Source organism: Mycothermus thermophilus (genome assembly GCF_041956435.1).
Source record: "Mycothermus thermophilus strain CBS 625.91 unplaced genomic scaffold VTJ04scaffold_6, whole genome shotgun sequence".
Lineage (NCBI taxonomy): Eukaryota > Fungi > Ascomycota > Sordariomycetes > Sordariales > Chaetomiaceae > Mycothermus > Mycothermus thermophilus.
This window is the reverse complement of record NW_027191432.1, coordinates 2,212,908-2,240,744: the sequence shown is the minus strand read 5'-3', so window position 1 is coordinate 2,240,744 and position 27,837 is coordinate 2,212,908. Positions and strand designations below refer to the sequence as shown.

Genomic DNA, 27,837 nt, shown 5'->3' with positions numbered 1-27,837 from the left:
GCCCCACATTCAACACCCCTGTCACAGCCCACCTAAACCCCGGCAGGCGAAGGCGGTGAAACGGTACGTACCTGTCCCGCGCTCCTAAATCTCGGGCAGAAAATTCCGTGGACCATTGGCGCTGCTTGTGGGTTGACTGTGACTTCCTTGACTTCCGGCTTGCGATTTCGCAACGTCCTCACCCACCACCGTCCTCTCTGCTGTGTCTTCTTGCGCAGCCCAAACTCTCTCAAGATGGTGGGCGTCATCCGCCGGTTAAACAAGCTCACAGCCGTACGTCTTACCCCTCTTCTGGCCCGAAGAACAGAGAGCTAACTGATCACTGCAGAAGGTACCCCCTCCCCGCCGTCGCCATTGTCCCCGGTAGCTCGACCCAATTTCTCACTCGCGATATTGACTCGGTTTGCAGCTTGTCAGGTTAAGGGTTGGTCCCGGCGCCGCGATCCTCCCGGACACGGTGTCGCGGATACACCTGGAGTTTGCGCATAAGATCAATGGCGGGCATATGGGGCCAAGGTACGCAGGCTTTCCCCCATGTTCAGCCCCTCTATCTGTACAGTCGTGGGCTCACATATCTGGACAGGAAATTCTGGCGCAACTTCCTCCCACGGTTAAAGTACTGGAACCCAGCGGTACCAATGATCGTGAACCGGGTGCGGGAACAGGACGCCCCGGCGACCATGACGCTCTACCTTCGCGAGCCCGGGGCTCCGGTGAAGACGGACGTCCCAACGCCCAGTTCGTCCTTTGACGGTCTTTCCAAGGCGCCGCCGCCGGCCGAGGGCGAGCGCGTCGTCACCATCAACATGTCGAACCGACGGTCTGAATCCATCCTGCAGGAGTTTCTGGAGAAGACAAAGGCGGTGCCGGTGCAGCCCACACCACAGGATGAGCTTGAGCTGCGCGAGGCTGAGGAGCGCGAGGCCCAGGGTGCTATCGACCGGGAGCGCATCCGGAAACAGAACGAGGCCGAGAAGCGCGAGAAGCGCATGATTGCCCAGGCGTTGTCTGAGGCGGCGGCTATCAAGTCGGAGTTGTAAGGGAGTGGCTTGGGGGTGGAGCGGGTATGTGGGATATAGAGGAGTTTTGTTGTGTATATCAGTTGTACATTATGCCCCTAAATTCATCATGAGATGCCAACAACACCACATCCGGTTGTTGTTCAAACAACGGCTTGGAGTCCAGGGCCTCCAGGAACGAGCCACAAACTGCTGGATGGAAAGCCAGAACCGGTTGGCGAAACACATTAGGAGTCTAACTTGTCTGAGTTGCTGTCTTGGAGTCGTTTGTATAACTCAGGTTTGGCTTCATCCCACCTGGGTCACTTTCCCCAAAACCGGGCAGGGCGATGCAGCTGATGAGGGGCAGGATCAAGAGCATATCTGTCCACAAGCCCCTCCACAAAACGACAAACAACAAAGACCAGAGGCTCCGTCAGGTAGTAGTAGATATCTTGACGTCCGAGTCTCTGTAGGGCATGACCAACACAGAAATAGCATCAGAACCAGTGCGCCGCGCAATTTATTCGAACCAGTTCCTGGGAGCTGTTGTGCCCGGAAATCGAATGTGAGATGCAACCTTGTCCCGTTCGTGTCGAGGCTGAGGCCACTCGAGAAGCAGGAGTGGGGCAATGACAGGGATTCATTCGCAGAGATGCGCTGCTCGCTGCTGCTCCAGAGCTGGGGCTGAACAGGGATGAGCACGCCAAGCCGCTGCTTCTGGTGCTCCGAACAGCCCAAGGCTCGGTTTGGGTGGGCTGCAATCGCATGCGACAGGAGCAAAAGGCCACGAAGTTTCCATCCGACGACCTGGCATCTCCCTTTTTCCCATCTCCAGCATCGAGCTCACCTCGACCTCTTCGCCTCGACATTCACGGGCACTTTCGTGGTGTTTCTCTGTCGTTCAGGGGAATCACCGCCGTTTGGGTTTCGAATTGTATTTTCGAACACCACGGCTTTTTTTTCTTCGGGTTTGAACTTTTGACTGTTTCAACACGCTCGTTTACCCCTGTTTCGCCTTTAGGTACCCGACATCGACATTCGTCTTCCGTGTTTCTTCAACTTGGCTTGATTCCCTAGTCCGCACCATCACCGGAACATCCCACCCGGAGAATTGGCAACAACCAAACCACCAACGACAATGGCCTCTGTAAACAACAGGGCCGCTGTCGCCTCGGGCGCCGACCTGGGCGACGCGGCCCGGAGGCGAACCGTTCCAGGCGCTCCCCAGCAGCCAGGCGCCGTCCCCCAGCCTCAAGCCGATGACAAGAAGAAAGATGTGAAGAAGCAGCCCTCGCCTCTCGATGTGCTCCTCGAGTGGGAATGGCTGATCGCCCCTATCATCTTCACTGCCCTCGCCTTCTTCACCCGTTTCTACAAGATCGGCCTCTCCAACATTGTGACGTGGGATGAAGCTCAGTACGTCTGCCCCTCATCAGTCCGTCATGTTCCCTCGTCAATGCGGCGCTCTCTCTGACAATGACCCTCCCTGCAGCTTCGGCAAGTTCGGCAGCCACTACCTCAAGCGCGAATTCTACTTTGACGTCCATGTTTGTTGAGCCCTCCCGCATCGTAGACGTCCAACCTTGCTGCTAACGTGTTCTTCCACCCCGCAGCCTCCTGCCGGAAAGCTTCTCGTCGGTCTCAGCGGCTACCTCGCCGGTTACAATGGCTCCTTCGAGTTCAAGTCTGGTGAGACCTACCCTCCCGAGGTCAATTACACCTTCATGCGCCAGTTCAACGCTGCTTGGGGTGCCGTCTGCGTCCCCCTGGCCTACTGGACCGCCAAGGAGCTCAAGTTCCGTCTCCCGACCGTCTGGCTCGTCACGTTGATGGTTCTCTGCGAGAACTCGTACACCACCATCAGCCGCTTCATCCTGCTCGACTCCATGCTCCTGTTCGGCACCGTCTCCACCACTCTCTGCTGGGCCAAGTTCCACAACCTGCGCAAGAAGAGCTTTGAGCCCGAGTGGTTCTTCTGGCTCTTCATGACCGGCCTGAGCATTGGTTTCGTGTGCAGCGTCAAGCTCGTCGGCCTCTTCGTCACCGCTCTCGTCGGCCTGTACACCATCGAGGACTTGTGGAACAAGTTTGGTGACACCAAGATGCCCATCGTATGTGTCCAGACCTCCTCTCTTCTCCCACTCGCAGGCTAACGCTATCTCTTTCCTCCAGACTGAGCTGGCTGCTCACTTCTTTGCTCGCGTCGTTGGTCTCATCATCCTGCCGTTCCTCGTCTACCTTCTCAGCTTCGCCATCCACTTTGCCGTTCTCATCAACAGCGGCCCTGGTGATGCCCAGATGTCCTCGCTCTTCCAGGCCAACCTCCGCGGCACCGAAGTTGGGCGTAACAGTCCCCTCGAGGTTGCTATTGGCTCTATGGTGACCATCAAGAACATGGGCTATGGTGGCGGTCTGCTTCACTCCCACGTCCAGACTTACCCCGAGGGCTCAACCCAGCAGCAGGTGACTTGCTACCACCACAAGGATGCCAACAACAACTGGTTCTTCTATCCTAACCGCCGCGACACCCCGTACGACCCTAATGCCGAGCCGCGCTTCCTCGCCGACGGTTCCGTTATTCGCCTCCTCCACGCTCAGACCGGCCGCAATCTGCACTCGCACCAGATCGCCGCTCCCATCACCAAGTCGCAGTGGGAGGTTTCTTGCTACGGCAACGCCACTATTGGTGATGACAAGGACCACTGGAGGATTGAGGTCGTCAGCGATGCCGCCTCCCGCGATCGCAGCAGGATCCGCACCCTCACTACCGCGTTCCGCCTGAGGCACGAGGTCCTGGGTTGCTACCTTCGTGCCGGCAACGTCAACCTGCCGCAGTGGGGTTTCAAGCAGATCGAGGTTACCTGCACCAAGGATAACAACCCGCGCGATACCTATACCCACTGGAACATTGAGGCGCACACCAACGAGAAGTGTAAGTTGATGTTGGTCTGAGGATACAGAGCCATCAAGGCTAACCGTCGGCAGTGCCCCCTGGCAACCCCAGCCTGTACAAGTCTCCCTTCTTCAAGGACTTCGTCCACCTGGTAAGATTTTCCCCTGCAGCATATGTTGAAACTTAGAAAACGCGCTAACGATATCCAGAACGTCGCCATGATGACCTCCAACAACGCTCTCGTCCCCGACCCTGATAAGCAGGACGATCTGGCTTCCAAGTGGTGGCAGTGGCCCATCCTGCACGTCGGCCTGCGCATGTGCAGCTGGGACGACAAGATCGTCAAGTACTTCCTCCTCGGCAACCCGTCCGTCTACTGGGGCTCGACCGCCAGTCTGGGTATCTTTGCCTTGCTCGTCGCCTGGTACGTCCTCCGCTGGCAGCGCGGCATCCGCGAGCTGTCCCAGAAGGAAATCGACCAGATCCACTACGCCGGCGTCTATCCCGTGCTCGGCTGGTTCCTGCACTACTTGCCGTTCGTCATCATGGCGCGCGTCACGTACGTGCACCACTACTACCCGGCGCTGTACTTTGCCATCCTGACCTTCGGGTTCCTCGCGGACTGGTTCACGCGCCGCGCGAGCAAGGCGGTGCAGGCTGCGGTGTTTGGCGTCCTGTACACGGTGGTGATTGGGCTGTACATCTACTTCATCCCCATCTGCTGGGGCATGACGGGGCCGAATAAGAAGTACAGCTACATGAAGTGGTTTGATACATGGAGGATGTCGGATGCTTGAGCGTCCGGGTAGGGTCGACTCCGTCTCGATATGGAGAGAGATATCGAGCGAGGGATAATGATGGGATAGGAGGAGTGAGGAATGAGATGGTAAAAGGATTAGACTGGAGGAGTTCGAGGATGGGGAGGATATAAGTGGCGGGATATTTAGAAGGGAGGAAAGGGGGTGGGGGGATCTGGGATTGTTAACAACTAAGGTACTTAGGTGCTTGTACGATGTACGATGTACCGGTGAAGTGCGTGTGGTGGGGGGAGTTTAGTCTCGCTCTTTTCCAAATATTTCCTTGCTTGTGTCTGTTTCCATATGTTCTCTTCTCTGTTCTCTCTTGTGTGGGTTGGCTGAATAGATGGATGTCCTCTCCAAGCTCTCTCAGACAGCCATATATCGCCTTGGTTGGTACGTAGCAGGGCATGTGCGGCCATGGAGTGCTGCACTTTGCTTGAGAACTCCCACCTAGGTACTTGACATACGGAGTAGTACCCGAGGTATGTAGGTATACATGTACAAAGAAACTCGGCGTCCAAGAAACCACCGGCCGGCCTTTGAATGTGTCGGAAGAAATTGATATCATCATCCACCCTGGAAGTAACCATCATCATATCGCCACCAAGCAGAGGCATGGTAACCTTAACCACCCGAAGTAGCAACTTCAGAACGTGAATGAATAGAGCATGCCTATCTCATGTTGATGTTGTTCTTGTTGTAACTCGCTATGCCTGCCCAATCGAACCCAACCCGGAGTCTCATCATCATCATCAATCATCATGACGCATTGGCATATAAACAACACATAATACACTAATCTAAGAACCCGAAAGCAACGCAACGGTATCATTCATAAGCCTTGCTTGCTCCCCTCGTCTCATCAAGTCGCCATTCCTTCCCAAGCAACCAAGCAAAAGAGAGAGAGAAAACAAGATTATTCAAGCAAACTACCCATCCACACAACATTACCAGTAGGCAGATAGGTGAGCCGGGTAGCAATGACGCCTGATATTCGACAGTCTTTTCTTTTGTTTCCTTATTAGAAGTCTCCGCCAAAATCACCACCGCCAAAATCACCGCCGCCGCCGTCAAAGTTGGCTCCGTCCTCTGTATCAAATCAAAATAGTTAGCAAAAAAGCTGTTCATCTGCCCACATACATCACAAGACCCCCACCACAAAAAATGAATAAAAAGAAGGAAAAAAGAAAACTTACCAAACCCAGCTTGATAGGCCTGCGCCTCATCATGCGCATCATCAATCGCGTCCGCCACCAACATGCCTCCGACCAACCCGGCACCGACGCCCAGTGCCGCGCCGCCCGCCATCGCCGCCCCGGCCCCGCCGAGGCCGCCGCCAGATTTCCTAGGTCCGTGGCCGTAGTGTCCGACGCCGTGCGACCCGCGGCCGAACAAGCCTCCGCCGCCGTGATGGCCGTAGGGTTGTTGCGCGGGGTAGTACCCGCCGTAGGGCGGCTGGCCGCCGTAGTAGCCCCCCGGCGGCGGAGGGGCACCGGCCGGGGCGTAGCCGGTGGCGAATTGCGGGGGGATGCCGCCTCCGGCGCTGGGGCCGGGGGAGGCGTAGCCGGGGTAAGGAGAAGAGGAGGAGGAAGAGGAGTGGGAGTGGGATTTCTTGCCGGATACGGCCGAGAGGACTTTGCCTAGGAGACCCTTTTTCCCGCCGCTGCTGCTGCCTGGTCGGGGAGGGAGTTGGGAGGGGAAGGGTTGAGGTGGTGGTTGCTGTTGTTGGGAGTATGGCGGTTGCTGGCCGCCGCCCAAAGAAGCGGCGAGGCGGGCGTCCTCCTCGGCTTGGAGCTGGCGGGCGAGACGTTCGTCTTCTTCGAGGGTGCTGTTGGCGGGGGGCTTGGTGCTTTCGTTCACGGGGGGGCCGGTGTTCCCAGTGGAGGAGGAGGGGTTGTTGAAGAAGGGGTTGTTGCTCGTGTTGCTGGCTGTGCTGGCGCCGGTGGGATTGGATGAGAGGTAGGCCGGCGGTGGCGGCGGGTTGAAGTCGTTGTTGTCGGGGCGGGCGGGTTCGGTGGGCTTTTCCCATTGGGACTTCTTGGTGTAGGTGTTGACGTAGAACCTGGTGGTGAGGTGTTAGTTGCGCCGGCCTGAGCCAAGGAGGGATCTTTCCATCGGGGTAGAGAGGGGGTAACTCACCATTCCTTGTACTGTTCATTCCAACGTGCGACCCAGCCCTCGGGAACCTTGGGCGGCGGCGGGCCCGGAGGAGGTTCGAAATCAGCCATGGCGTTTGTTGTTGTGAAGAAAGCCGACAAGAAAAAAAAAGATGACGGAGCAAAAGGTGAGGTGTGAGGTAGTGGTGGGAGGATGTCGCGGTACGAGGCTTATAAGTCTGTTAAGCGACCAACGCCCGCTGCGGCTCGCAGCAATGGAGGGGGGTACTTGGCAGTTTTAAAGCACTCGGCACGTGGGAGTTGGACTTCTCAAAACGCGGGGCGCAGCGAGCGATAACGTCAGCTTTCCAAGCCTTTTTGAATCTCGGTCCGGGCGGAAGGGCGTCCAAGAGTTAATTCGAGTCGACTCGGCAGCCAAGGTCTTGGTTTTTTTAAGAGAGAGAAAAGGAGAAGAAGGGGGTGTTGATCAGTTTCACAAGCCAGTGCTGATTCATTCAAAGAGCGAGGCCTCCACACTTTAAGGTACTCTTGTCCGACACTCAGGCACGCACTCCCTCCGCGTGGCAATTTCTCCAGGATGTGTTCCTGCGCCTTAGAAGCAGATGGTCACTTCGAGAGGAAAGATGAAGAATAATTGCAAACAAACTACAACCGTTTACTCTCAAAGCCAAGCCTTCGTCGTCATCTGTCCCACCAGTCACAAGACCCCGCGCTGGCAACAAGAAGTGGGCTGTGCTTCCATGGATACCCATTGCCTTGACAGATCAAGTCTCCTACCTAACCTACCTAGGTACTTGTGATAATTGATCGCTCACAGACAGAAGAAGCCTATCGTTTGCTTTCGAGGAGTAGGCGGAACTCAGATTCGAGGCTTCGTCAGCAAAGGCGCCCATCCTCTCCAGAGAGACCCATATGCGTACCATCCAAGCATGTGCTCATGCAAGACCTGCTGCAAGTTGACGCCACCTCTCCCCACTTCCCGCGCATTCAACAGTCCGCCCGTGGGTGCATCGCCCCCGGCATGGCGGGCCGCCTGCTCTTATACCCCTTGTGCCTCTCACCTTTCGGCTGGCACAGCATGTCATCCCCGGGCCGTTCGGATTCGACCCTACTTATAAGACCTACCTAGGGGGACCCAAGCCTCCGGGCCCGGAACAGGTACAGCAACAGGGACGGAGGACGCGTATCCTCCCAGGCGGTGCAAATAAATCTGGTACTACTATCCGTACTTCTTGTAACCTAATGACTACCTCACCAACTCCCACAGAGTAAGTGTCCCCGGGCCTTTTCTCAGGTCTTGTATCCCGTAGACACTTTGACGGAACAATATAAGTCCCCAAACTCTTAAACTCTTTTCCCATCATCCATCATGCAATGCAAGCCAGTACCTAGCCTCGATCCAAGGCACCTACCTTCTGTACCTTACATATGAAGGTACCTTACCTATCTATGTGCACATATGCAAACAGACCAAACCCGAGGCAAGTATATCCCAATCCACGTTAGTTATTCTATCTCTCCTATGCATAATGCGTATGTATCCTATTCATGAGCAGGTCGTAGGTAGGCAGCTCATCAGTGCCCAAACACATGTCGTAACACCTCGCGAAACCCACCTCGCCCAGCATCGTCATCGTCATCATCATCGCCATCCTCTCTTCCAGCAGCAGCAAGACCAAGCGCAGTTTTCATAAAACAACTTCCAGGTTCTTCTTACCCTGCCGTTCCAGACTCGGCTGGCACAAAGCTTCACCTCAAACCAGGCGACCTAAATATAAAACTCTCAGCCCAAACTCCAACCCCCTTTGACCATGATGATTGTTCCCAAGAGAGCACCAATCCATAGCTACTTTAGATTCCTAAAAAGCAAGCCATAAGCAACGCCTCGCTGGGTCCCAAAGTCCCATCCCCAACCCAAGCAATCCCAGGAAAGAAACAAAAGAAAAGGGAAAAAAAATCAATAAACATCATCCTCCCTCTCCCCGCCCTTCGATCCCCCAACAAATACGCCGCCTCCATGCAATACCCCCCAGGGCCCGTCGCCATCCTCTTTTCGCTGCCATAGCAAATCACCACCGCATCGACGATCCCGCTCAAGATCCCCTCCATCGCGCCCAGCACGCCCCAGCCGATGAAGCTCGCCACCAGTCCCACCACGTACGCGTACGCGCTGCCGCGGACGCCGATCCCGTCCGGCCTGTCGATCCTCAGCTGCCGCGCGGTGATCACCCACCCGGCAAACCCGAGGGCGATGGCCATGATGAAGCGCGTCGCGTGCAGGATGAGCTTGGCCAGCCGGTACGGCAGGAGCGGGGAGTAGCGGTTGTGTTTGGGCAGGGCGGCGGGCGTCAACGTCGTGGTCGGGCGCTGCGGCGCGAGGAAGTCCATCTGGCTGAGCCCTTTGCTCGAGGCCGCGAGGGGTTGGGAGTGGATGGCGGCGTAGGTGAGGGTGAGCGGGTTGGTGAGGGCGGTGATGGGGGCGGGGACGAAGGAGTAGACGAGCATCGCGAGGAGGCTGGCCATGCGCCGCGGCAGGATGAGCAGAGGCAGGCGGATGGCGAGAGCTAGGAGGGTCGAGAGGCTGATGGTGCCGAATATGGTGGTCATGGCATGACCGAAGGCGGCCGAAACCACTTCCCTGGACGAGGGCGCGGGCACCGCGTTGCGGTGGAAGTACCACTGCGAGACGGTCGCTGCCGTGGTGCTTCGCTGGACGCCCGAAATGATCGAAATGGTCCAGAGGTACATGAGTACAAAGTAGATACCCAGCCACCAGGTGGAGGCGCTGATGACGAAGCGGGCGAGCTTGCTCGAAAATGTCCCGCCGAGGAAGACGCGCGTGAACATGAGAATCCAGATCCATGTCCAGGCCACCACGGTGACGAGACAGCCCATGCCGACCAGGACAAGCGCCGGGTTGTAGGCCAGGATGCGGCTCGAGAATTCAAGAATCCCCACCGCCGTCTGGATGGCCCGGCGGCCCTTCCACACCAAATATACCCAGACCGCGGCCGAAACGCCTGGCACAATGGCGGCCCAGCGCATGACGGTGTCTTGGAGGCGGGTGCTGCCGGTACCCGAGGACTGGTAGCTTGCGATGAAGGGATACAACGAGAAAGAGAAGAGAATCACAGGCACGGCCACGAGGACCAAGGCGACCAGGGGTTTGACAAAGGAGCGCAGCGCAGCGAGCCAGGTGAGCGACACCAACACGGCCACGACGGTGTCAACAGCCAGCAGATGGAACGAGGCGCGCAGCGTCGTGTAGATTGTATCGCCGAGCGGGCCATCTCCGCGGCCCGTATGAAGCACGACCAGCACAAAGGTCGATATCAGCGACGCCTGAGCAATGAGGTAGAGCCAAGCGAAGAAAGCGTCGTGGCGGAAGATCTCGCCCTCGATCTCTGGAACTCCCGGTGCAGGCGCGTCGGTCGGCCCTCCAGCGAGGGAACTCGGCGGTCGGGACAGCCCCAGCTCCGAATCGCCCGTTGATTGCCTCCTGGGGAAATGATGGCGCGGCGGTGCCGCGGTCGATTGGAATTTTTGGAACGCCGGCGGATCGGTGTCCTCGGTGGTCTCAGCCAGCAGGTCTTCTGGCGGGTCGCCGTCACTCATGACCGACTCCTCCAAAGCGACATCCTCCATCCTTCCGCCATCATCACTCGCCCCTGACGTCATCTGCCCCTTGCCTTTCCGATCTGCTGACAGCACTGGAGTTTCTGTCCCCGAGGCATGCCGGGTATGCCTACCCCTGCCGCTGTTCCAGCTGCTCCGAATGCCGCGTAGCCGTTCTCCCAGCCCCGATGATCCTGCTCCCTCTCCGCTGCGGTCCAGGGAACCATGACTGGCGTCGCCTTCTGTCTCGGCACTCTCCTCCAGGCGGGCGGGAGAGAAGACGCGACGCGAACGCTGCAGAGCAAACAGATCGGCGGCGTCCTCCTCGTCTTCGTCATCTTGTTCGAGCGTGGCTTGAAACAGGGGCGCATCGTTGGTGGCATAGCGGGAAGAGAAAGCGGCGAGGCTGCCGAAGCGCGATGCGCCCGTCTGATAAGGGTTCCCGGTGCCCCGACCGAGGAACGAGCGGCCGCCGAAGCGAGCTCCCCTCGCGGGCCAGTCGGAGCCGGCGCGTGTCGGCCGGTCGTCCTGTCCGGCGAAATTGGATAGGCGTGATTGTGACTGTGCTAGAAATCTGGAGGCGTCTTTTTGCGAAGGGTCAGCGGAGCGCTGGCGAGGAACGATAACAGTGCGGACTGCACTCACATTCGGAGAACATGGCGGCGGATTCCCGTCACCCCAGACGGCTGGGGATCGAGACGGAGGGATGGAGAGGGAGAGAAAGGGAGAGGGAGAAGGTGGAATATGCGACGGCGGGGGAGTTGTGTCAGGCGACGAAGACTGCGGGGTGACGGAATCTAGTCCGGGAGAGAGGAGGGAGTTGGAGAAGGGGTCCCGTCGTGGGGGGAGGGCCTGGGTGCGATGGCCAAGGCGTTGGGGTCGACGTAATTATGATGAGGCATGCAGATGGGTTCGGGACAGTGTCCGGTGGCGGGGATTACTTGGCCGATCAGATGGCTTATCCTCTAGTGTATGTCGTCGTCTGGATCGATCATCTGGTCAAACCTGAGGTTGAGGTGTTGGACCTGGGAAAGAGATGCAGGAGAGATGGAAGAAGAGAAACAAGAAAGAAAAGCAGGAAGATGGAAGCAGGCAACCAGTCAGTGACGGTGAGCCAGTGCCGGTCAATGAATCAGTGAGTGAGCCAGTGAGCAGCCAGTGAGCCACCCGCTGATGCAGAGCACGAGGCGCTGCTGCAACACCGCCCGTAGCGGTCATGACCCCCGGACGGTTGGACCCGGGCGGCCCAGGCTGCAGGGCCCACAAGATCAGTCCCGATACGGCAATAAGTGGACACCACCCGCAAAGGTGTTGCCGCAGCAGGGATCCATCCAGTGAGTGTCCTCTGTACGTACTCCCGTCTGTAGGACGGAGGACGAAGCTGAGGACGGACAGTCCAGTCAACAGTCAACCTCCGTATTCTTGCCTTTGCATGACATGGAGCTGCCTGCCTGCAGGAAAACAAGACAAAACAAAGGCCAGAGCTTGGATACGGGAGCAATAGCCCTGTTCTGCGGTGTTACATGCATAGCGGAGTGGGACTGGTACCTAGGTGCAGAGCAGGTAGTAAGGTAAGGTACCTCTGAGGAGCACAAAGACAGCGGCCATCACATGACGGCTTTGCTGGTTTGGGCACGCGATACCCTGTTCCCATGTCCATCTTTTTCCTCTGTTCCCCGTCTGGCTGCTGGCCTTATCGGGGTCGCTTGCGTCACCGATAAAACCCCGACCATCCACAGCTCCGTCTCTGGACAAGCGGAGCTTGGAGGAGGTGGAAACAAGGCCCTGGACCCCAAACCGTGGACCAGACCCGACAGCTCCAACAGTGCCGGGCTGGCCATTGGCTGGAGCTCCCCCCCACGTTTCCGCTCGGACAGAAGCACCGAACTCATCTCCAACCGCCGACAACAACACACCACTCTCCATATCACATGGAAGCAGCCCAAGTGCAATTTCCTGAGGCCTGAGTCTCTGTCCGGAAAACCGCCAGGCCTCTGTCTCTGTATTCACTTTCACTGTGTCGTCTGTCGCCGTCTTCTCTTCCCCTTCCCCGGCTCGTCCCAACTCGCTGCCCAAGCAACATCGGCCCAACAGCTCGTATCTCATCATCAGTGTACACAATTCGGAGCTGCAACCACAAATCTCCCGAGACCATACACAGCAGCACATCCGAACTGGAACTTGTCTTGGATAGTTACCTGAACTCATATCGGCTCCAACTCCTGCTCTCTTTCTACTCTTGAAACTGGCTGTTGGCCACCCCGCCAACTCCTCATCATCTCTCCCCGCGCTTCCCGGCGCCAACTTCCTCCACCATGTCCTCCTCAGTACCCTGGGACTACATCGCCAAACTCGTATGCATCGGCGACTCGGGCTGCGGCAAGTCCTCTCTCACCATCCGCCTCTGCGAAGGCCGCTTCGTCACCCATCACGACGTCACCATCGGCGTTGAGTTTGGCTCTCGTGTTGTCCCTGTCGGCCCTCCCTATTCCACCGACGCCGCCACCCAGCAGCAACAACAACCAGCAACCTCACCACCAGATGGCTCCTCCCAACCCTCCAATCAACCAAAAGGCCTTCCATCACCGCCCATTGCCCCGAAATCAACCACCGACAACAAGTCCGGCCTCCCCGCTCCACCCCAACAAAAACACATGAAGCTCTCCCTCTGGGACACCGCCGGCCAGGAGACCTACAAGTCCGTCACGCGCTCCTACTTCCGCGGCGCGTCCGGCGCCCTCCTCGTCTTCGACCTCACCCGCCGCTCCACCTTCCACCACGTCACCGACTGGCTCAACGATCTCCGGCAAATCGCCGAACCGGACATCGTCGTCGTCCTGGTCGGTAACAAAGCCGACCTCGTCCCGCCAGACGAAGACTCCCCCTCCGAATCATCCCAATCACAACAATCATCCCCGGCCCCACCTCCACCACCTCCTCAAGAGATCTCCCAAACAACCCACCACCGCCTCAGCATCTCCCCGCCGCCCAAACCCGACCCGACCCCTCCCCGCCGCGAAGTCTCCCGCCAGGAGGCTGAGGCCTGGGCCCGCCAGAACGGCGTGCTCGAGTACATCGAGACGTCGGCCAAGAGCGGGGAAAATGTCGAGCGCGCCTTTATGCGCGTCGCCGAGCGCATTTTCCAAAACATTCAGGCGGGGAAGTACGATTTGAACGATCGCCGGTCGGGAGTCAAAGGGGCGAGCAGTGTCACGGGCGCTGCTGGGGGCCAGCAGCAGGCGGGAGTCAAGTTGGGGTCGGGCAACGCTGGCGGGCAGGGGAAGGCTGCTGGGTGTTGTTGATTTTTGTTACTTACTTACGTTCGACTTGGGGTTGGGAGTGGTGAGTGTACTTGTTTGCATATGTAGTGGCGTTTTTTTGGATTTTTGTTGGTGGATGGCATGGCGTTCTTTGTTTTTTATTGTCCTCTCGTGGTTTTGCTTGCTTGCTTGCCTTTTTGTCAGTCTGTTGACATATTATCTTGCCTGGGAGTTGAGTTTGGTTTTTGTTCATTTTCCAAGTCGCAGACGGATTACCTGGTTGGAAACCCGCCCATCAGTGATGTGGACGTGTGGGCGGCGTGTGTGCCTATGTATGTACTGTACTATGGAACATTGTGTTCATAGACGGACGGAAGGACGGACGGAGCTGGGGATGATTGCTTCGATAGGTCCTGGCTATCCTTTGTCTCTGTTGCTACTCCGTACTACTATTACATACCTATAATACCTACCTACTTCCCTACTTACCCACCGACGCATAGACATAGGTACCTACGTCCTTGTTCAACTTCAACTCCAGCTCATGCATTGGCATTTACTCTAGCTACCCGTACCTATCCTTGGTTCGGGGTTGCACAACCACGCGTCTCAACACCAAACTACCCAGCAAGAAGGCTATGGCAAGCGCCAAGTCTGCTGGGTTAACAGCGTCTGTCTATATCGCGAAGCATGTAGGTACCTTAGGTAGGTATGAATGGATGTATGTACTACTCCTCCCTTTCACAAACACAAAACACCAGAGACGACCCATCGTGAGACAGGTCATTTCCTCCCTGCCCCAGGTACCTACCTACCTAGGGTAAGGTGGTATGTACAGTATTTGGGGACACAACACAGAAATAGTATGACAACACAACTTCAGGCACACATACATATACACGCCATACACACACACATACACTTCCGCCTCCTCCTATCCGTCCCCGTTCCTCACGTTCAACAACAACATGAAGAGTATTTCATGACAGAAAAGAGAGAGAAGAAAAATCGTAAATAATTTGCCGGAGTATACACATCTAATCAACATTCCCCCCAAGATCGCTATACATAATCGCATTCAAGGGGTAATGACACACATGATAAATAGCCTCCCTCGCCACAACTCCTTCCCCGTATCCCTCTTCCCTCTTCTCTCTCTCACCTCTCACCATCCCCATCATCATCGTCACCACCGCCATCAGAAACCGCCACAAGCAAAGCCAAGCTAAGCATTCCCCGCGGAGGGAAAAACTTTAAAGCTTAGGCTTCTCGGCCGCGTTCGCCGCGATCTCCTCGTACATGCGCTCAATCTCCTTCTTGAAGGCGCGGGCCGTCTGGGGGCGCTTGAGCTTGAGACTGTTTTGTGGACATATCGTTAGCAAAATCGATTGTTTTCTTGTTTAAAGAGGAGAGGAGAGTAGAGGGGGAAAAAACTCACGTCGGCGTCAACAGCTCATTCTCAATCGAGAACGGCTCCACGTCAAAGTAGCAGTTCTTGACCTTCTCGAAGCTGTTAAACTTGTGGCTGGTCCCGATCTTGTCCAGCAGGCGCAAAAAGTCGGCCTTGACGCGGGGATCGTTGGCCGCGGCGCGCAGCGTCTCCTTGTCGTCCGCCGGCACGGCGCGCTTGAGGATCTTGCTCGCGTAGGGTGCAAACTGCACCGGGTCGACGCCAAAGATGGCGACGAGCGACGACTCCTTGGGCTCGCCGTGCACAAACGCCATCGCAATCAAGTTGGTGCTGCCCATGTACACGTTCTCGATGCGCTCGGGCGAAATGTACTCGCCCTGGGCGAGCTTGAGCACGTTCTTCTTGCGGTCGATGATCTTGAAGCGGCCCATCTCGTCCACCTCGACAATGTCGCCCGTGTGGAACCAGCCGTCGGGCTCGAGCGCCTTGTGCGTCTCGTCCGGGTTGCGGAAGTACTCGCGGAAGATGACGGGCCCGCGCATGAGCAGCTCGCCGCGCGGGTGCGGCTTGTCCTCGACCGTGTAGTCATAGTCGGGCACCGACTCAATGCACAGCTCCACCGACGGACACGGCGGGCCGATGTTGCCCGTCGTGAAGTCGCCCTGCATCTGCACCGTGCCGACCGCGTACGTCTCGGTCATGCCGAAGCCCTGGTAGAAGTTGTTGCCGAAGGCGGCGCGCAAGAACTCCTGCACGTCCGGGTCGAGCTGGGCGCTGCCCGAGATCATGGTGCGCGTGCGCTGCAGGCCGACGGCGGCCAGGACCTTGGGCGTCCAGATGCGGTCGTAGAGGAAGTGCTTGTTGGTGGCCTGGCCGGCGGGGAGCTTCATCGAGGCCTTCTTGGCGTCGATGACGCGGCGTGACAGCACGCCCTTGAAGCCCTCGGCCTTGATAGTCGAGGTCTGGATGGCCGAGTTGATGCGGTTGTACAGGCGCGGCACCGACATGAAGGCGGACGGGCGCAGCAGCTTGATGTCCTCGATCAGGCCGGTGATGTCGCCGTGGAAGTAGCCGACGGCGGCGCCCTCAACGAGAGCCGTCTGGTCGGCCATGCGGCCGTAGATGTGGGCGAGCGGGAGGTACGAGATGTGCACGTCGCCGGCCTGGACGGTGCCGTTGACGCGAGCGGCCGAGATGCCGGCGACGCCGTTGGCGTGAGTGAGGACGACACCCTTCGGGTCGCCCGTGGTGCCCGAGGTGTAGTTGATTGTCAGGATGTCGTCGGGCTTGGGCGGGCGCATAGGGCGACCAGAGCGGGCGCCGAGGGCCTCGACCTCGGCCATGGAGACGATCTTGATGCCGACAGTGGCGGCGGTGGCGTTGAGGAGCTCGCGCTTCGAGTGGCCGGCCATCTCGCCGGCGTCGAGAGGGTCGAGCGAGATGATGACCTTCATGCTGGGCACGCGCGGGGCCAGCTTCAGGAGGGTCGGGATATGGGGCAGGGAGCAGGCGACCACGACCAGGTTGCTGTGGTTGATGATGTACTCGGTGGTCTCGGGGCCGAGGGTCTCGTAGAGCGAGACGGGCCACAAGGCCTGCGACAGGAGGGCCAGCTCGGTGATCTGCCATTCGGGGCGGTTCTGAGACCAGAGGCCAACACCGTACTTGGCATTCTCGTCGACGCCGACCTCCTTGTGCAGCTCGACGATACCAGCGCCCAGGTTCTTCCTCCTCTCGGCAACCTCGGCGTAGGTCATCCAGACGTAGCGCGGCTCAAATGACTTGGTGACCGGGTTCCAGGGACGCCAGCCCAGGCAGCGGTTCCGGGAATACTTTTCAATGGCATACTCCATAAGATCGTGGACCGTCTTGTGCGCCGGGTCGAAGGTCTCGAGGAGGGGGCCATTCTGCATGCGCCAGTGGCGGTAGATGGGGGTGCGGTTCGGGCGCTCGGTGCCGGGGATGGGGACGGCGTAGGGCACGCCCGGAGGAGGCGGCGTCGCCAAGGTCTTGATGTAGGCCTTGGTATCCTGCTTGGACGGAGCCATGGCGATTGGTGTAGTGGTAGGCTCGCGGCGAAACTAAGATGTCGTCGGGCAGAAAGGACTCGAGAGAGAGGAACGGGGGTGGCTTCAGAGGAGAAGATAGATAACAAAATAGAGAGAGAACAATGAAGCGGACGCGCCCACTTCACAGTGAGAACAGGAGAGTCAATTCGAAGAGAAAACGACGGCGCGACCCCTTCTGGTGATGAAGATGATAAGAGAAAGAGGGAGAGAGACTGGGGATGAAGCGCAGGCGGAAGGCCGGCTCCTTTTTCCAAGGTCGACAGTCGGCACTCGGCAACGAGCATGTGGTTTTGGATGTGGAGGGCGCCTGAGCCGAAAAGAACAGGGGTGCCAGGTCCAGCTGGGGCATCCGGGGGTGTCGCACTTTCTCGCGCGTGCAGCCAAGGCCCTGGAGGACTGGACCTTTTGAGATCAGATCTCGTCCATCTCGGATTCACCCAATCAATCATGCTGACCGTCCAGAAAATGCATCCGGGGCTGACCGGTCTGACAAGGGGAATACTGTCGTTCATTAAGGTACAGAGAAATTGACTTCCGGTCATGGAATATTTGGTAAAGTCACACAGCTCCAACAACAACACAACTCTCGAGTCTCTTGAAGTTCAAACTTACACTACTTGGCATCGCTGGTTAGCTCGGCCCCAGACCTGTGACGTCCGGGCCGCTGTCTGGGGAGGGCCGTTTGCGCCGAGGGTCAGCCTCGGCTGGCATGCATGTCGGTGGGGTTCCCCGGCGAAGGTGTCGATTTGGGGAATGTGGACGGCCAAGAGTCCCCTTTTCTTTCCAATGGGACAGCAGCAGATTTTCGAGGTGGATCGATGCATCTGGATTGGATTTAGGGATTTATGGCTTTCTGCTCTCCACGGCGCCGGGAGTCCCCTCTCCGCATTTGCGAGAATGGTTGACGTTGGGTGAACAGGAGGCCAGACGCCTGTCTGGCACCTTGAACACATGGCAATGGCGCGTTTCTCGGGGACGCGGGCGTTGGCGGCATTTTAGACTGCGGGGGGTGGCCTGGGTGTTATGCGGGGTGTGGAGAATCGCGACACCAAGCAGAGAGGGAAGGTTGACATCCAGGTTTATTGTTCAACAAGGTTGGGACAAACGTCGATGAAGATCGATTTCATGAACCATGTCCTGTAAGGAAGCGTGCCCCTACTCCGTGGTACTTGAGCATTCCAACTTGTCCTTCGGCATCCATGTTTATAAATCTGTGAGGTGCTGAGTGAAGCGCCATCTCAATGCCCAAGCCATGGGGCATCAAACTCACCCTCTGGCACCCTCTGGAAGCACCAGAGAGAAGGTTTGTCTGGTGCCTCGGACGGCGGTTGATGACCTCGGCTTGTGATGGTGGCGGAAACTCTGGTTTTGGGTCGTCTCCAAACATTGGGGTAGAGCCCCACTTAATGCCCCACATTTCCAAATCCGGCTACTAACGCTGAGTCAGCACGAAACTCGGTCTTGGCGCGAATGTGGACCTTGCCAGCCAAATACTCCGTCAATCCTCGATGCCCGGAGGGTCTTCCGAAACGCCAAGCGGTCGAGAATCTCCCCTTCAAAACCAGACGTCGTCAAGTTAACCTTAAAAAACTCTGGGGAAGGATGGGATTGCTGAAGGGTGTCATCTGATTTTACCCCCATTTTTTGTCTTGTTCATCTCTTTATTCCATGGGATGCATGGGCGGAAATCCCGACCTGCAACATTGTGGCACGGGGTTCGGTTCCAGGCCGTTGGTTCACTGACATCATAACAAGAGAATAGAATGAATGAGAACGTCGAGATGGAGCATCTACACCAAGAAGCCATATCATTTAAGTGAGCTCCAGGACATGGTCTATATACCATTCCAATAAAACTATCTGCTCTCATCACTCCGGCCTGCTGTCCCGAGATGCAACGTCTGCATGAACATCTCCCCGTCAAACAAACAACTTCCCAACAACCAAAAATAATCCACCACATCCCCCTATCAACCCAAGACAATCAACGATCTCATCACCGGATTTCCATCCAGCCGGCATCGAGTGTCCTGCGCAGCAGATGCGCATTACACCTCCCGATGCCGTGTTTCTCGCTGCCCATTGGCCGCCTCCGGTGCTGACGCCGTCCATCTTTTATGCCCGAGCAATGTTCCCCGATGATCTGTGTTTCAGAACGCTTGTTCCGGAACCACGACAGCCTTATCTGTGTATGCCACGCGCCTTGCGCATCATGAGACGGGACGGAAGCAGGGCTGATGATGGGAGGTTAGGATGGCAGATATTGCGAGGGAGATGGGGATGGGATGGCACATTTCTAGGTAGACGTGCCCGTCACTGGGAGTGTTGTTGGGCCATCCTTCTCTTCTTTCTATCTCTCTGCCGTTTCTGGTTCTGACAGCCATCTTAGCTTTTTGGTTCTTTTCTCTTGCACTCCCGACCTAGTCGCTCCTTTTGACTTCAGGCCTGGTTGTCTTGTATTTACCTCGATTGAGGATCCTGTGCTGTGCATCCATCCCACTTCCCAACACCGCTCACCATGAAGCTGCCCGCCATGAAGCTCCCGTCCATGAAGATGAAGCTCCCAACATTTCCCCTGAATAGGGTCGTCCGGACACTGCAGGCGATGTTTGCCTTGCTGGTTCTGGTCATGTCTGCCTGCGGTAAGACGCCACATATATTCCATGGAAGAAGAGAGAGAGAGAGAGAAAAGATAGGAGACGAACGGCTGGACTGACACGCCGACTCTCACCTACCAGTCACCCGGTGGTATAACGAAAAGACCCCGCTCCCCACGCCGCCGCAAACAACCTTTCTCCTCGCCGCAGCATGCTGGTCCCTGATCTCTCTCGTCGCCGTCGAGCTTCTTCCCCGGTTCTTGCCACACGGTATGTCCCCTCCCCAACACTTCTCCCAAACCACCAGGAACACGAGGACAAGAAGAGAGAAAGGAAAGAGAATAAAGGAGAAGACGGAAAGAAGAAACAACCTACTAACATACCCGGGCCTATCCATCCATTCAGTCTCCAAACCCTACCTCCTCCTCCCCTTCGACCTGACAAACACCCTCTTCTACCTCGGCGGCCTCGCCGCCCTGACAGTCTTCATGGGCCAGCTGGTCGTCTGTTGGACCTTTGTCTGCTACGCGGCGCAGGCCGACGTGGCCGCTTCGGCGGCGAGCTTTGCCATCTGGAGCGCGTCGGCGTTCTTGACCGTCAAGGATCTGATCAACGAGCGGAAGACGAAGGGCGGTCGGGGTTCGGCTGGTCGTGGCGAGATGGTTGGAGAGAAGGAAGTTGTTTGAGCGACGCGGTGTGTGCAAATTGACGTTGGCGGATTGTTGATTGAGAGATTTTGGTGGGTTGGTTGGATTACGGAAGGGTGTTGTTGGGACAGGGCGAGGCGGATGGACGTGTGTGGTGAGGAGGATACCTAGGGGAGAGAATGCGCCCGCGGAGATGTAGGACGCTCGTGGCGGTGATGGACGAACAGCAACAACGATGGTGACAGACAGACAGACAGGACAACACAGCATCAATCCGAACCCGACCTGTTTGATACCCAACAACAACAGCGACAACAACTGAAGCGGCGAGGACAGCGAAGGATGGGAGGAAGAAGCATCGCACCGATATCTCGATCAGGAAGAGCAACACAGTAACAACCCCTCCATCTTCATCTTAACATCAACGACGACGGCCCAAACAACCGATCGGAAATCAGCCCCTCAACCCAGATCCTGCACGTCAGCCCTACGCCCTACGGGCCCGCGGAGAACGGATCACGGAGGTACTGCATGGCTATCTATATCTTCGCACCGCTTCCTCCATGTGGCAACCCAACCCGGTTCCTAGGGCTGAAATCCTGAAAGGTTAAAAAAGGCGGACGGGCTGTTACACGGCTTACATACCTACATATTCCCCGGAACCAACCACGTTGCTTGGCCCGAACCGCCGCACTGGGAAACGGGAAACGGGTTGGTTGGCTGCTTGGTTGGTTGGCTTGCCATGCCTGCCATGCCCGCCATGCCCGCCATGTCAGCCATGTCAGGACTTACACTTCTCTGTACAGCCCCGCTCTCCCCCGCCGGACAACCAAGACCCTTGTGTAACCGCGGAGCCCCGTCCCGGGACGGGAGGCGGAGGAGGGACGGGAGAGGACCTGAGAGCTGGGGAATTTGGGTGTCACTCGTGTGTGGGGTTGATGGACACGTTTTTTGTCACGTTGAACGCGGATGATTTTCCTTCTTTTGGTTTTGTATGTACATGCAATACGGATGGAGGGTACCTAAAGGACATGTGGGCAACGGCTGGTCTGGCCTTGATGGCTGGCTGGGGTGGTGTTCTAGGCGTTCTGCTTTTTGTGGTAGGGACCGGGTGTTGGTTACGTACATGTTCTTTGGTTTCTAGCTCGGTGGGTTGAGCGGGAAACGATCAACGTACGATTCAAGACCAACAAGGTCTACTCGTGGTTTGTCTTGTCGACGAGAACGATGTCGCGATGGATGCGTGTGCGGCTGGGCCCCTCACCTCAACCTCTGGGGTGCATGTGATTGGAAACGCGGTCCATGCCTCGACTAGGTTGAAGACTCTCATACAATAGGTACCTCTATAGGCCAGGTAGCTGGCTTGAATGATGGATCGAAAGACTGGTGCTTCGAAACAGATGCTTGTCCAGTCTTGTGGTTCAACACCAAGATATTCGCGATGCAACCCCAGGATGACACAAGAGCTTGTCTCTCTGAGTTGGACAGATGTCGACGTGTGTGTCTGATGGTCCCCGAAGAGAAGGTGATCGGCAGAGGGGATGGGTTGCACCGCCGACTGCTGTCCAACTCGGGGACCTGAATGAACTTTCCATGTTCCAGTGAGCATGTTGTTTAGGTTCCATCTTCTCTTGGGTCTTTCCCGTCAAGGTGCTGGTGCCCGTCTGCTGCAGGTGAGGATTCTTCCCGTCACCTAGGTAGTCCAGCCGAAGGTCGTCTCTGTCCTGCAGCCCAACCTCACTGCAACAACCCCCGGAAGCTACCCCGCCATGCCGCGCAACCAATCTGGCATGGCGAGCACGAGCATGCGGGATGCACTACACGGTCAATGATGTATCACATCATATTGCTCGATCTGCCAAGCCGGCGAGAGAGGGGCTTTAATGCAGCCCCGAGCGAGCTGGTTGACAGAATTCGTGCAAACCAGCGACCCGTCGCCGTCTCTGGCGACGGAAGTGTCCCTGGGATCCACCGTCCATGGAATTGGGTGAAGAATGCCCAGATGCCGGGATCCCGAGCCTACTCCAGTTTAACACTAGGTACTGACAAACTCAGTGCCCTCCGATGGCCGGCCGTTCCATGGTGGGGTAAGGTAGGTCCCCGACAGCCCGCCTCTGCCGTGCCGGGCCCGTCTCGTTCCTGCTTCAGCTCGCTGTCAAAAAATTCCCTTGGGGCGGGGTGACACATATCGATAAAGAATTGGTTCGCCATCCTATCCCAAGAGAGGATCCAAAGTGTTGCCGTTTCCAATCTTGCACCCTGCAAAAATAGCAGTACTTTTTGCGAGTTGCTGACTCGGGAGCATCCGTGTTACACATTGCCCTGCTGCCGTCTTCAGACATGTCTTGACCAGACAAAGATGGGATTGACGACACAGCCCATCCCCATCCCCACATGTAGCCGGCTGGACGTGGCTTTTGCATGGGATTGGGAAGCCCCGCGCCACCGAGTGAATGGCGCGATTGCGTGCTCGAGACTCACCCCACCTGCCCCCAACCAGCAACCACACGCGACTGGGTGGCCCTGTGCTGCCGTCTGTAACAAAAACTGACACACGGCGGCAGCATGGTCGACCTGCTCGAGGAGGAGGGGCACCTTTGCGGCTTCGGGTCGGAGAGCGTGGGGAGACGGCCGGGAGGAGGGAGAGACAGAAAATGGGAAAGGAGGGCGCGGCGACAAAGTAGAAAAGGGCCTCTCCTCCCGCCCGTCGTCGGGTCCTGCGGAGAGACCTGATCCACAGATTCCTCAATTCCACAGACTCCTTTCCTCCGCCTGCCCGCTTGCTGCTTTGTTCTTGTCGTCGACGTTGTCCATCTCGACTGTCTTATACCCTCTTGTTGTGATACCCCCCTGAATAGACTTCAATCCAGTCCATCACAATGGCCGAGTTCAAGCACTTCGAGACTCTCCAGCTCCATGCTGGCCAGGAGCCCGACCCGACCACCAACTCGCGCGCCGTCCCCATCTATGCCACGACCGTAAGACTCCCGGTCTCTCTTGCATTGGCCCTCTAAACAGGCAAACTGACAAGTCTCCCCCGTTCACAGAGCTATGTCTTCAACGACTCGGCCCATGGCGCGCGCCTGTTCGGCCTCAAGGAGTTCGGCAACATCTACTCCCGTATCATGAAGTGAGTGGCTACCGGGTCATTCAGCCAAGAAGCATGGGCGTGAGACTGACTGAACAACCCCCCGGTACAGCCCGACAGTCGATGTCTTTGAGAAGAGGATTGCTGCGCTCGAGGGTGGTATTGCCGCCGTGGCCGCCTCGTCCGGCCAGGCCGCTCAGTTCATGGCCATTGGCGCTCTGGCGCACGCCGGCGACAACATTGTGTCCACCTCGAACCTCTACGGCGGCACCTACAACCAGTTCAAGGTCCTCTTCCAGCGCTTCGGCATCACCGTCAAGTTTGTCGACGGCGACAAGCCCGAGGACATTGCCGCCGCCATTGACGAGAAGACCAAGGCCGTCTACATCGAGTCCATTGGCAACCCCCGCTACAACGTCCCCGACTTTGAGGCCATCGCCAAGGTCGCCCACGACGCCGGCGTGCCCCTGGTGGTGAGTAGCCCCCTTACCGCACACTGATCCTGGAACCTGAGTCAGACCGGACCCGGACATGTGCGCTAATCAAGACTTTTCACTCCCACAGGTCGACAACACCTTCGGCGCTGGCGGCTACTTTGTGCGCCCCATCGAGCACGGCGCCGACATCGTCGTGCACTCTGCGACCAAGTGGATCGGCGGCCACGGCACCACTATCGGCGGCGTCATCGTCGACAGCGGCAAGTTCGACTGGGGCAAGCACGGCAAGCGGTTCCCGCAGATGGTGGAGCCGTCCGAGGGCTACCACGGCCTCAAGTTCTGGGAAACGTTCGGCCCCATCACCTTCGCCATCCGCGTGCGCGTCGAGCTGCTGCGCGACCTGGGCGCCTGCCTCAACCCCTTCGCGGCCCAGCAGCTGCTGCTCGGTCTCGAGACGCTGTCGCTGCGCGCCGAGCGCCACGCCCAGAACGCCCTCGCCCTCGCGCGCTACCTCGAGAAGAGCCCGTACGTCTCGTGGGTCTCGTACCCGGGTCTGGAGAGCCACCCGTCGCACGCCACGGCCAAGAAGTACCTCAAGCGCGGCTTCGGCGGCGTGCTGAGCTTCGGCATCAAGGGCAGCGGCGCCGCCGGGTCCAAGATTGTCGACGGCTTCAAGCTCATCTCGAACCTCGCCAACGTCGGCGACTCCAAGACGCTGGCCATCCACCCCTGGACCACAACCCACGAGCAGCTCACGGATGCCGAGAAGATCAGCTCGGGCGTCACGGAGGATCTCATCCGCATCTCGGTCGGCACAGAGCACATTGATGATATCATTGCCGACTTTGAGCAGTCGTTCAAGGCGGCCGAGGCGGAGGAGGCGGCGAACTAGATAGATAGATGGTTGAGGATGTCTCTTATGATGTATTTTTCCTTTCCGTTGTATAGCGAGCGGTCGGGTTCTATAATGATTATTTGCGATGGACTTACGTAATCGTCTTCACGTGCTGTCCATGGTTGCGTTCGCGATGTCTTGTGTGCCTGTCCGCGAGAGAAATATGGTCGCTGGAGGTGCTGATGGTGTTTTCAACCTGCCCCGTTGCGTAATGTTACCGTAACCTTCGTAACGTGACCAAATGCAAGCGGCAGCCGCGCTCCCAGAGGATCCGTAGATCCACTCTCCGCCACCCAACCCCTGTCCGGCCGTCACCTGCGACACAGGCCAACTCCAAGTGAACTCTCGTCCATCTCCCAACGACACCACAACTATCCCACACCCCAACAACCACCATCAACTACCACAACACACCACCGCCGCGCCCGCTGTGCGCGCATACCCAACTGCTCAAAAAGAATAGAGCAGACCTCAAGTCCAAGTTGGGAAACCAACCACCACTTCAACCCTTCATAACACAACAATCCGACAAATCCATCAAAATGCTTCCCCTCCAAACCCTCCTCCTCCTCCTCACCACCACCACCTCCACCGGCCTTGCCTCCGGAACGTCACCACCCACCCAACATCAAACCTCCCAAACAGCCAAACTCACCCTCCGCCTCCCCGCGCCGGGAACCAACCCGCTCCTCCCCAACCCCGCCGCCCTCCCGGCCTCAACGCGCGCAACCCTCTCCACCCTCGGGCTCTCCTATGCCGCACCCCTCTCGGCAGACAACACCTTTGTCTTTCCCGCGGTCAACATCACTACTGGGGGTGGGAGTCAAGGAGGGGCGTCGTACCTGGCCGAGGTGCACTGCCCCACGCACGCGTTCGCGCCGTTGCGGTTGGATGTGTTCAAGACGCTGGATCCGGGGGAGGGGGGGAAAGGGGAGGTGGTGACGGTCAAGGCGTGGGAGACGATACGGGGGAATGATTGGGGGAATAAAGGGGAGGAGGTGAAAGTTTTGGGTGGTGGAGAGGGGAAGGGGTTTGAGGTGGAGGTGAGGGTGCTTGGGGGGAAGGGGTATTTTATGGAGAGGAGTTCTTGTGAGTATTATCCTATTCCCCCTGAGAGAGAGAGACAGAGAGTGCGGTTTGGGGATTGGGTCGGGTTTTGCGGAGGAGCAAAGAAGCTGACAAGACAAAAACGCAGTCTCGGTCCTGAGCGTCTTCAAAAACCCCATCATCCTCCTCAGTCTGGTCAGCATGGCGCTGTTCTTTGGCATGCCCAAGTTGGTGGAGAACAGTACGTTTCCTCCTCCCCCCTCAACAACATATGCCCTCCTCACCAGGAGACTCCTTCTCAATACTAAGTACTAACCAACACGTCACTACTACAGTGGACCCCGAGCTCCGCGCTGAATGGGAACAGCACCAGAAGGAAAACCCGATGAACGCTCTCATGGCCGCCACGTCCGGCCAGGGCGCGAATCCCATGGGTAACTTTGACATGGCAGCCTTCTTGGCCGGGTCCAAGTCCAAGTCTTCTTCGTCATCGTCGTCAGCGGCGGCGGATTCCAACGGTGGTGGTAAGGCTAAGGGGGAGGCGAAAAAGAAGAGGTAAGTTTGGAAGGGTGCGGGACTTAAGGTAATGGATACGGAGATGTTAGCTTTGTGGATATATCGATAGATATGGGATGGTTGGGTTTGTGCTATACGAGTAATAGATTTCTGGTTTGTGTGCGTATGGGCGACTGGTTCCTGGTCCTTGCGGGTTTGTCTGTCTGGCTGTCTTGTCTCTGTCGCTGGGCCTCTCAAACTGTTCAGAAGTGGAATGGGATGAAATGAACGAGGCGTATCTGGTCGCGACGGTGCCCTCCTAGAGGAGCTACGAAATCGAAAACTGCACGGGTTGGGATAGAAGGCTGTGTTGTGTAGAGGAGTCTTCGCTATGATGTAGTGCCGTTTGTCAAACAAACCTACCGGACCTATTCCCGTCTGTACCTACCTCAGAAGAAAGCCATGGTCGGGGATGGTTGGTCATGCTGCAAGTAAATTTAGGTATTCAGTTTGAGAAAGGAAGAGTTACATCACTTGCCCTTGAGCATGCGAGTCCTGTCTCGAGTCTGTTTGTTAAGCTGTTGGTGGAAGCTCGTCGTCTCTCTGGCTGTTGGTGTAGGTTTGGTGGTGTTGGTGTTACGCAACTTTGGGCCAGCAGAGGAGTAGATCAATAGCATCGTGGGGGTATCATGTAATGGATATAAGATGCCGCAAAAAGAGTTTTTTCCCTATCATTTCAGAATTAGAAGGTAACAAGAAAAAAAGAGAATAGTATTTATAAAAGTCCAAGCAGAAGTAAGTATAAAATTTTAATATATATCTTTTGCCTAATAGTAGATGATATGCTATCGGCTGGTTATGCCCCTCCGAGTAGGTCCCTTGAGACCTCTGCACCACATGATTTGAGAATGCAGCTGTTTGACGAGCCTGGGTCAGGTAGACAGCGTCTGCACATCCTAGCATTGGATGTTCGCATGGGCAGAACGAAATGCACTCCTGGAGCGCTCTCAGGCGTTTCGCAAGGCTTGTGCCGTGCTGACCATCCAGTCATGACGCTGTCGCGACGTCACGTGTTGTCGCGCGCGGCGGCTTTACGTCTGTCCTGTCTATGGCCCGAAGGCATTGATGGTGACAACCTGACATGAGGACATGGACGAGGGATGCAACCTAAAAGTCCTTTGTCATGTTGCTTCGAGGGGTTGAAGGAACTAGGAAGAGCTTTGATTTTGACAAGCTGGATGGAGGGTAAAACAACCTCGATGTCTGTGATGCATGTGCAGAGGTGATTCATGTCATGTTGGTCTTCAAGGATGCCTTTGAGAACCCTATGGACGAGATACAAAAGATGGCTAGATGTTCTGCAGATTGGAGCACGAACAGCTAACACGCTCAAGCATGCCTCGGCGGAGCTCCAAGAACAGAGCTCGGAGCGATGCATGAGAACAAACGAGCCTTGAGAAGAGAT

The 27,837-nt window shown here is 57.1% G+C and overlaps 14 protein-coding genes across 14 annotated transcripts; 10 read left to right on the top strand and 4 right to left on the bottom strand.

The window, feature by feature from the left end:
- Positions 1-234: 234 nt before the first annotated feature.
- On the top strand, positions 235-1,040 carry VTJ04DRAFT_9227 (mitochondrial 54S ribosomal protein mL61; the record flags this gene model as incomplete). Its single annotated transcript, XM_069367751.1, has 4 exons — positions 235-273; positions 329-363; positions 418-516; positions 584-1,040. 4 exons carry the CDS (start codon positions 235-237, stop codon positions 1,038-1,040), a joined length of 630 nt encoding a protein of 209 aa, XP_069216048.1.
- Positions 1,041-1,477: 437 nt separating this feature from the next.
- On the top strand, positions 1,478-2,078 carry VTJ04DRAFT_9226 (uncharacterized protein; the record flags this gene model as incomplete). The annotated part of the gene is made up of 2 exons (XM_069367750.1): positions 1,478-1,566; positions 1,652-2,078. The coding sequence occupies 2 exons, from the start codon at positions 1,478-1,480 to the stop codon at positions 2,076-2,078; spliced, it is 516 nt and encodes a 171-aa protein (XP_069216047.1).
- Positions 2,079-2,139: 61 nt separating this feature from the next.
- Positions 2,140-4,691, top strand: VTJ04DRAFT_9225 (uncharacterized protein; the record flags this gene model as incomplete). Its single annotated transcript, XM_069367749.1, has 6 exons — positions 2,140-2,417; positions 2,494-2,548; positions 2,615-3,112; positions 3,174-3,933; positions 3,987-4,045; positions 4,104-4,691. The coding sequence occupies 6 exons, from the start codon at positions 2,140-2,142 to the stop codon at positions 4,689-4,691; spliced, it is 2,238 nt and encodes a 745-aa protein (XP_069216046.1).
- A 1,024-nt stretch (positions 4,692-5,715) lies between these two features.
- Positions 5,716-6,922, bottom strand: VTJ04DRAFT_9224 (uncharacterized protein; the record flags this gene model as incomplete). Its single annotated transcript, XM_069367748.1, has 3 exons — positions 5,716-5,783; positions 5,891-6,756; positions 6,834-6,922. 3 exons carry the CDS (start codon positions 6,920-6,922, stop codon positions 5,716-5,718), a joined length of 1,023 nt encoding a protein of 340 aa, XP_069216045.1.
- A 1,424-nt stretch (positions 6,923-8,346) lies between these two features.
- Positions 8,347-8,657, top strand: VTJ04DRAFT_9223 (uncharacterized protein; the record flags this gene model as incomplete). Its single annotated transcript, XM_069367747.1, has 2 exons — positions 8,347-8,374; positions 8,437-8,657. The coding sequence occupies 2 exons, from the start codon at positions 8,347-8,349 to the stop codon at positions 8,655-8,657; spliced, it is 249 nt and encodes an 82-aa protein (XP_069216044.1).
- Positions 8,658-8,662: 5 nt separating this feature from the next.
- VTJ04DRAFT_9222 (uncharacterized protein) lies at positions 8,663-11,084 on the bottom strand (the record flags this gene model as incomplete). Its single annotated transcript, XM_069367746.1, has 2 exons — positions 8,663-11,010; positions 11,072-11,084. The coding sequence occupies 2 exons, from the start codon at positions 11,082-11,084 to the stop codon at positions 8,663-8,665; spliced, it is 2,361 nt and encodes a 786-aa protein (XP_069216043.1).
- A 1,657-nt stretch (positions 11,085-12,741) lies between these two features.
- Positions 12,742-13,728, top strand: VTJ04DRAFT_9221 (uncharacterized protein; the record flags this gene model as incomplete). Its single annotated transcript, XM_069367745.1, has 1 exon — positions 12,742-13,728. The coding sequence occupies one exon, from the start codon at positions 12,742-12,744 to the stop codon at positions 13,726-13,728; it is 987 nt and encodes a 328-aa protein (XP_069216042.1).
- A 10-nt stretch (positions 13,729-13,738) lies between these two features.
- On the bottom strand, positions 13,739-13,939 carry VTJ04DRAFT_9220 (uncharacterized protein; the record flags this gene model as incomplete). Its single annotated transcript, XM_069367744.1, has 1 exon — positions 13,739-13,939. The coding sequence occupies one exon, from the start codon at positions 13,937-13,939 to the stop codon at positions 13,739-13,741; it is 201 nt and encodes a 66-aa protein (XP_069216041.1).
- A 385-nt stretch (positions 13,940-14,324) lies between these two features.
- On the top strand, positions 14,325-14,915 carry VTJ04DRAFT_9219 (uncharacterized protein; the record flags this gene model as incomplete). The annotated part of the gene is made up of 2 exons (XM_069367742.1): positions 14,325-14,378; positions 14,745-14,915. 2 exons carry the CDS (start codon positions 14,325-14,327, stop codon positions 14,913-14,915), a joined length of 225 nt encoding a protein of 74 aa, XP_069216040.1.
- Positions 14,916-14,939: 24 nt separating this feature from the next.
- Positions 14,940-17,145, bottom strand: VTJ04DRAFT_9218 (uncharacterized protein; the record flags this gene model as incomplete). The annotated part of the gene is made up of 2 exons (XM_069367741.1): positions 14,940-15,042; positions 15,125-17,145. 2 exons carry the CDS (start codon positions 17,143-17,145, stop codon positions 14,940-14,942), a joined length of 2,124 nt encoding a protein of 707 aa, XP_069216039.1.
- Positions 17,146-19,684: 2,539 nt separating this feature from the next.
- Positions 19,685-20,449, top strand: VTJ04DRAFT_9217 (uncharacterized protein; the record flags this gene model as incomplete). The annotated part of the gene is made up of 3 exons (XM_069367740.1): positions 19,685-19,808; positions 19,905-20,033; positions 20,169-20,449. 3 exons carry the CDS (start codon positions 19,685-19,687, stop codon positions 20,447-20,449), a joined length of 534 nt encoding a protein of 177 aa, XP_069216038.1.
- A 1,730-nt stretch (positions 20,450-22,179) lies between these two features.
- On the top strand, positions 22,180-23,264 carry VTJ04DRAFT_9216 (uncharacterized protein; the record flags this gene model as incomplete). Its single annotated transcript, XM_069367739.1, has 2 exons — positions 22,180-22,234; positions 22,975-23,264. 2 exons carry the CDS (start codon positions 22,180-22,182, stop codon positions 23,262-23,264), a joined length of 345 nt encoding a protein of 114 aa, XP_069216037.1.
- Positions 23,265-23,289: 25 nt separating this feature from the next.
- Positions 23,290-24,827, top strand: VTJ04DRAFT_9215 (uncharacterized protein; the record flags this gene model as incomplete). Its single annotated transcript, XM_069367738.1, has 4 exons — positions 23,290-23,388; positions 23,458-23,540; positions 23,611-23,971; positions 24,063-24,827. 4 exons carry the CDS (start codon positions 23,290-23,292, stop codon positions 24,825-24,827), a joined length of 1,308 nt encoding a protein of 435 aa, XP_069216036.1.
- A 545-nt stretch (positions 24,828-25,372) lies between these two features.
- VTJ04DRAFT_9214 (uncharacterized protein) lies at positions 25,373-26,436 on the top strand (the record flags this gene model as incomplete). The annotated part of the gene is made up of 3 exons (XM_069367737.1): positions 25,373-25,919; positions 26,026-26,118; positions 26,213-26,436. The coding sequence occupies 3 exons, from the start codon at positions 25,373-25,375 to the stop codon at positions 26,434-26,436; spliced, it is 864 nt and encodes a 287-aa protein (XP_069216035.1).
- Between the last annotated feature and the right edge of the window lie 1,401 nt (positions 26,437-27,837).